The sequence below is a fragment of the Cupressus sempervirens genome, chromosome 2, assembly GCF_028749045.1.
Source record: "Cupressus sempervirens isolate cs-2001-9-10 chromosome 2, ASM2874904v1, whole genome shotgun sequence".
Lineage (NCBI taxonomy): Eukaryota > Viridiplantae > Streptophyta > Pinopsida > Cupressales > Cupressaceae > Cupressus > Cupressus sempervirens.
Genome location: NC_143119.1, coordinates 773,455,108 through 773,462,906, shown reverse-complemented (window position 1 = coordinate 773,462,906; position 7,799 = coordinate 773,455,108). Strand labels below are relative to the sequence as shown.

The 7,799-nt window shown below is 35.7% G+C and overlaps 1 protein-coding gene across 1 annotated transcript; it reads right to left on the bottom strand.

The window, feature by feature from the left end:
• Positions 1 to 288: 288 nt before the first annotated feature.
• On the bottom strand, positions 289 to 4,905 carry LOC149575755 (autophagy-related protein 8C-like). Its single transcript, XM_089816068.1, has 6 exons — positions 4,852 to 4,905; positions 3,758 to 3,850; positions 1,768 to 1,780; positions 1,075 to 1,126; positions 767 to 885; positions 289 to 507 (listed from the first exon to the last, which is right to left on the bottom strand). The coding sequence occupies exons 1-6, from the start codon at positions 4,903 to 4,905 to the stop codon at positions 395 to 397; spliced, it is 444 nt and encodes a 147-aa protein (XP_089672194.1). The 3' UTR covers positions 289 to 394.
• Positions 4,906 to 7,799: the final 2,894 nt, after the last annotated feature.

The following is a 7,799-nucleotide window of genomic DNA, read 5'->3' as shown; positions in this document are numbered from 1 at the left end:
CAGAGAACCAGAAATTTCATTCAATCAAAAGCGTCATTAATCTTGAAAATCAACATTAAACCTAAAACTATATTACTCATCACTAGACAACATAAGTGACTCGACAGATGAGGTATATTTGAAACAAATAATTAAACAAGCTATTCAGAAATAATAGAATTTACATTTCTAAACACAGTTGCCTGTCTTGCTCAGGAGGACAGTACTTATTTACAAATGAATCCTATATAGTTTAGTTTTCTTTATCTTAATAACATTAAAGATGATTACGATATAATTCGGTAGTTAAAATCAGAAAAGTAAGTCTTGTCCTAGTAGATAAATTGAGTGAGTGAATATTCACTCTAAATGCAACGAAATTCATTTACTACCAGATCTATTTGGTTCACTGTAGCTAGTAGCAAGCAATCAAATATTCATTGCCAAATATATTTTCTCCACTGTATGTAACATATAGGAATCCATCCTCATCTTTGTGCTCATCATATATTGAGGACATTATAGCAGCTGCAAAAATTAAGAAGTGGCATTTTAGTTATAAATAGGCATTGAAAGACAATGAAGCAAGATTTTATTCATCAAAACATTAATAAGCCAAATGTAAACTGTCAAGTAGTTTGCACACAACAGCAATGCCAAATTGAAACTTTTGGCGTAGCCAATGAAACAGACCATTGGAAATAGGATTGTGTGTATAAGAAATATTTAAGTCTATCTGCAATATATTGAGATGCAAAGATTTAAAAAAAGAGTAGTAGTGAGAGACCAGTGGGAGGAAGGACATCGTTGACAAAAATAAAGATGACCTTCTCTGCACTTAGCTTAATCCTTTTTTGAATGACATAGACAAACTGACCAACTGTCAGATCAGCTGGGACCAAGTACCTGTGTAGAAGTATCATGAAAGTATAAATTCATGTACAAATGGGGCAATATGTAATGTCATTGAGTCACCAAAAACAAAAGGAACAAATATTCAGCAGAACAACAACGAATCGGTTTCATCAACCATTGAGTATTTCTAAAAACTTAACAGCTAACTGCTATTTTCAGAAAAACTTAACAACTGCCTACTTTTTCTTGTCAATGTTTGGGATGTCACTCCTCTCTACCTTCTCCACAATTACTTGACAAAGAAAAAAAACTATTAAACAAACAAAAAACACTGTACCATTTCAAAGTTACAAAACATGTACTTACTGACACCTTAAAAATAGCAATTGCACATCAAAGCTTATGATATAATACCCGTGTAACATTTTTAAAATATACTTGCGCAACACTGAAAATAGTAGCGCTACAAAAGAAGCCTTAACCAATCATTCTATGAGTAAATAAATTAGTTGCTTGGTAATGTTGGACATAACATGCCCATAATGTGCAATGCTTTAAGAGACATTATAATATTAACGATAGTTTCAATCTAAGTGAACCCGGTATGTTTTTATATGAATTTTTTTTGGGAGTTCTGAATATATTTATATATATAGCTAATTTTTAAAAAATTATTTAAAATTATTAGTAGACACATTATAATATTAACCATAGTTTCAATCTAAGTGAACCCGGTATGTGGATACATGATTTTTTTTTGGGAGTTCTGGATATATTTATATATATAGCTACTTTTTAAAAAATTATTTAAAATTCTTAGCACTGGGTATCCATGTGCATCCCAACGGAGCACCTTTTCTCCATGTCTTTGTATCCAAATGTGGGTGCACACCACAGGGGAAAAAAGCCCTACCTGTGAGCATCCAAACACACCAGCACCCACATCCTGCACCAAAAATCATTATACTAGAGTCAAGCAATGTAACAGCTCTCATTTTTCATACCATTGGTGATGAGGTCATTGAAAAATCGAAATCCATATGACCTTAAACAGTTAAAGCTCTTCAACAACAGAGCAACCAATACCGTTGTCAGCATTTTTTGCAATGAACCCATGCCTCTATGACCTCACCCCAAATGGCCATATTCATGATCTTTGTAGTTGATCATTTTAAAACATGGCTGGTGTCTTAACTGGGAAGCAACAATTTCCTTCTAGAGTATTTTTTGATAAAAAGCTTGTGTTGCATGCAGACAATTAGTAAAACAAATTTTAGAGACAATAATGCTATTTGCCAGATTTCTAAATTTTTGGTTGAGATTTGGTGCACCCCGTGACATTGCCATTCCACATCAAAAGATAAGAGGAACCAAGTTGCAGATTATTTAGCAAAGAGAGGGAGTGATCAAGTTAACATCCGCAGTCAGGTCTTATACTATTACTTTCCAAAATCATCCCTTGGATAACTTCTCAATTTAACATCATTATTACTTGGAATGCATTTTTGTCGCACATCAAAAGATAAGAGGATCCAAGTTGCAAATTATACTCGTTGGGTCTTATAGCAGTACTTTCCAAAATCATCTCTAAAATAACTTTTCAATTTAATTACATCACTATTACTTGGGATACAAGAATGTTAGAGGACTGTTTGAATCCCAGGCACTTTGTTCGAAGGTAAAACATCAGTTAAATCACACAATCTTAAAGCCTGGTACATAATGATTTGATAAACTCACAACTCAGTAACCCTTAAAATGTACCTCAAAATAATCTGCTAGAAAGCACCAACAAAGATGAATATGATAGCCATGCTACAACACCTTTTTTAACCAAGCATATTTTAATAATTTAATTGATATTTTCAGGTACCTGTGTGGTTGGCCTAAAAAAATAAATTCAATTGTCTTATTGTAGCTTTGTGCCAATGTTTCAGCTCCTGTTTCTCTGCTTGCAGATACATGTAGTATGGACATTATGAGAAGCTACAGATTTCTTTGGTAGAACAGATTATCAGAGCATATACTTGAATTCAATCCAACTCATACTGTACCATGGCTACTACTGAGCTTTGTTGGATGTGGCAAATCTAGTTTGGTAGTTTTTGTTGCCTTGAGACCTCCACTTTTGCAAAGTAAAAGGAGTCATATCAATATGAGTCCATGCAGTTGTATTTGCCGAACTCTTAACATAATGGCAAATTCCAGGACTCGTGTTGTACTTTTAAATTATTCTATGTTGTGCTTCTAAGCATACTATTTAATAAGAAACCATATTCTGTTTACCTAAACCAACATCTTAGGCAGCTTTTCATTTCTATTATATTTTGAAAAAATTGTTGTCCTTTTGAAAATTAACCTACAAAAAAATATGATTTAGATCCAAAATTGTCAACTGCTGAAAACAATATTAAACTAGGATGAAATGTACTTATAACAACAGCTCCCTAGAACTGAATTAAAGATACCCTTAACTATTTAGATAAGGCAAACATAAATATCCTCAAAGAAATCCACTGTCTATCATAAAACACAGCTGAGATATGCAAATTATCAGTGCCAATGTTCTAATAACACTATGAATAAATCTAGTGTTTCAATAAAATGTATGCTCAGTGTATGGATCAACCAAACCTGGCATCAAGTATGCTAATAACTCGGTCCCTAATTAATATCTCACTTCTCTCAAAACTTAAAATAGGGTAAAACTGCACTACTATTAATTATTAGGTGTTTGAGCACTGTGTGTGCCCCATTGCTTTGCAATTTGAAAAAGATAGAGAAATTTGAAGAGAAAATGTATTGGTAAAATATTAGCCACAACTTGTGCATTGATGTCGAACATCAAACCCATGATTAAAAATGGTCACTGAATGCTAAAGCTGTTGAATACTTGAAATGTTTTAACAACTAAAACACTTACTGGAATTCTATCGGGATATTTGTCCCTGATTCTCGCAACTTCAGCTTTTCTTTTCTTTGCATGATAGATAGCATTGTCAGAACATGGAGAAGACTGACAAAATGCATTGTAAAATAGTAAATATAGCATATATTAATGGAAAACAAAAGAATATGGCAAACAAACTCAATTCTACAAAGCTTAAAACTCAATAAATCACATAACATTACTCAACTAGGTCTCGCCTTGCTTTTCTTCTTTTTTTAATCTGAAATTGTATAATTTGATAAGAAGAATAAATTAAGATATTTAAAATCAAATAATCTATATAAAACAACTGGATAGAAATTATGTATATAAATATCTGAATACTTCAAATATTTAACTGTACAGAACTTATGTATCAGAAAATATCTGAATATACATTTGACAATATTACAAAATACAGACAAGAAGACTTGATTGACTGTAAATTGAAAATACAACTCTCTATCTTCCAGTTTTAAAACCTAACCCTCATCTTCAGAGCAAAATTGTTGAAATAAGAGTTGCATGACGGGCATGGTAACCATCACAATCTAACCCCCCTTGGATGGTACAACAATATTTTACGTTTGAGAGCTATGTGGGCCAAACAAAAAGTGACGTTCTGGGGAGGGAAGGAAATCTGAAGTTGGTCAGGGTACTCGCTTAGTCGGCTTGATGGCAACATTTGTCTTCTTGTGCCGGCAGAGGTTCATAGTGGTGAATTTGGTGGATTGATTAGAAAACAATGGTGTTGTGTTAAATTTATGGATGTTATGTTTGAAATGACAGTCAGATGATTCATCATCAAGGAACTTGTAGAAGTCAGTCCAAGTCAAGTTTGCTTGATCTGCAATCTTTGTAGTTTTTCCTTTTACCACTTTCTCATTCTGATGATAGAATCCAGACTTTCTAATTTTCATATACAATGAAATTTTAATGAAATTATGGATGAATCTGGAGTATATTGTGAATCAAAAAAATCTAAATGCTTATACAAATAGTTCCACTATGAAATCCCAAAGATCGGCTCACTGACCATTATAAAGTGTAAAAGAAATTCAAATCTATGGTGGTTTTGAGTGATTTACCTGGGTAACTGCCTTTGGAGGGTTAAGCAGCGGGTGGAGCAAGAGCATTGGCATCACCTATGGCCAAATCGTGGACAACCTGCTGTCTCCAAAGTGGGTCGTGGGGTTTTTGAAATCAATCAACATCGAAAAGGCAAAATTATATGACGCAGATTCGCGGGTTTTGAGAGCTTTTGCGAATTCCGAAGTGGAACTTGCAGTGGGTTTGGGAGACGAATTCATGAGCAACATGACAGATCAAGCAAAGGCAGAGGATTGGGTAAAGACAATTGTGCAGGCATACTTACGAGTCATGAAAATCACGAGCATCGTAGTGGGAAATGAAGTTTTTACGGGCAACTGACACAGATCTCACAACGATGCAAAATATCCATTCAGCGCTGGTGAGCCTCGGCCTGGACTCCTTCATTAATGTCTCCACTGCGCACTCTAGCGGTATACTTTCTGTCTCTTACCCTCCATCTGCTGGCATTTTCAATCCTCAATTCACCCCTTTGCTCACACCGCTTCTCGAGTTCCTCATAAAAGCCTACCCTTTCTTTGCCTACAAGGCCGATCTGAACCAAATCCCGCTAGATTATGTATTGTTTCAACCAAACGACGGCATGATGGACAACAATTTGCACTATGACAATGCAACGGACTTGTTTTATTGACGCAAATCATAATGGACAAGATTTTCGTAGATTTTTCTAAGATTTTATCATATCAAATCATAATGGACAAGATTTCTGGAAGATTTTCCTCATTATGCAAGAATCAGAAACTGACGGCCCAAGTCGGTGATAAAAAACTGCTGACTGAAGATGGTATACCTTCCAGCGAGTGAAGATGGTTTGCAAGCGTCAGACAATTTACGATTGCAAGCAATCCCAATGGGAAAGCCTATCAGCTAATAAAAACTAGTGCTTGCACCAAGTTAGGGTGCAAGTGTATAGCCGATAGGTATGGGGATAATTTAGTATATTATTTAATATGCAAATCTTTGTTTTAAGGGTGAAATATTTGGATAAGAAATGGATACATGAAATATATCAAAACAAAAAATGGGTGTGTGAATGATGTCAATGCTCACCTAGAACCCCACAACAAAACCTTAACCCTAATCTTCTCCTTGACTGCGAGAGAACTTTCTTTTTTTAATTAAGTTGTCTCTGAAAGTATTGCTCAAGAAAACTGGAGAATTTCACCCATATTTGAGTCAAAACATTGCTCCTTTTTTTCCATAGAGCTCTCTGCATTTTGTGTTTCATTGGACACATTTGACATTGTTTTCATAATCTTCATAAGGACATGTTTTATATTAAACAATTTTAATCTAATGTAGAAATTTTAATGTATATCTAATTTAATTTTTAGTAATTTTGCTAGATAAGAATAATGAAAAAAAAATTGCTCACCACTAAACTAAAGACACTGCAATTTAAATATATTGTAGATATATATAAACACTTTATAACTTATTAATTGCTAGAAAGGTTAATCTTTCCTTGGATATATTAATTGGGATATTCCAAGGGTCCCTAAATGTAGTTTGTCCTCTTGTACACATGTGGAAGACATGTCATTGTTTGTCCTTTATTCCACATGTAAGGACAACTCTTGTTTATTTCTTTATTTAGTTTATCCTCCTTAAGAGGATTGTGACACTTTGCACACACCTATTATGAATGTGGCATTCATAGAAATGGGAGTTACAAATGCAACTCTTCTCTCATCTCTATATAAGAGATGCTCCTCTTTCTTTCTTCTACACACTCTTAGCAATTGATGTTATTGTATTGAGCTACTTTTGCTCCAACACTCTCTCTCTCTCTTCTCTAGGCATTTGCCTTCATTCATAATACTCACAAGGGGTTTTCTTTGCTTTCCCCTTATAAATCCTTGTCTCCATTGTTGAACCATCTTGGTGTATGCTCTTGGAGTTTGCTTATCTTATGGTAATATTGTTTCACACTTAACTTACTTGGATTGCTTCTCGTTTCTTGCTCAACATTATCATTTCTTACATGGTATCAGAGCTTGGCTATCTAATCCTTGTTTTAAGTTTTGTGTTGAAGGTTGCCATTCATTAGAGCACACCTTATTTGGAGACGTTATTGAGAGAAGAAGTTTGTGTTGTGATTTTAGCTCTTTTTTAACATATCTTGTGTATGCAGGTTTCATATTTTTTTTACTAACCCTCTTTGGAAGGCTTGCCGCCAAAGGGTTTTCTTGTTAAATTTCAATTTTTTTTTTTCTTGTTTTGGACGGCATGCTGCCAAAACAAGCAATATTATATGAGTAAAGTTTTCAATAAGTCTCTACTTTTCTTACTCCTTTTTAAAAAAAAAAAAAAAAAATTCTCTTTTATAAAAAAAACTTCTAATATATTGTTCTATTATCATCTCTTACATATTATTTTAATTGCTTAAATTTCTTATATTTTTTCATGTTTTAAATCGCGCATAGCGCGAATCTTCTTCTTTACACTTTTTTGGGCGGTCATGCCACTCGCGCACCGCCGCGCGCTAGCCGCACGCTGCCACGAGCACTCAGCGCCGCCGCGCACTCTCAACACTGCCGCACGCTGCCGCGGCCACTCAGCGCCGCCGTGCACCCTCACCACCGCCGCTCGCTCTCAACACCGCCTAAACCCTGCGTCCATTCTTGCACATTAACTCTGTCGGTGTTTGTTTATCGTTTTTTTTTCCGCTTCCGCCGCCCCCTTCACACCTGGTGTAAACCCTTCGGCGCGGCCTACGTCCAGGCCACGCGGCAACCGCCGCCTGCGCAGCCACGCCGGCATCCCTATCCACCTTCATCCGTTTTTTAAACATCTGAAACCTCGCCCTTTTCCACCAACCAGGGCCGACCAACCACCTCTGCCCTTTGGCCACGCGGCAGCCGCCGCCTGCGCTCCGCTCCCCTATTATCCTCCATTTTACAAACCTCCACCCTCTTTGCCG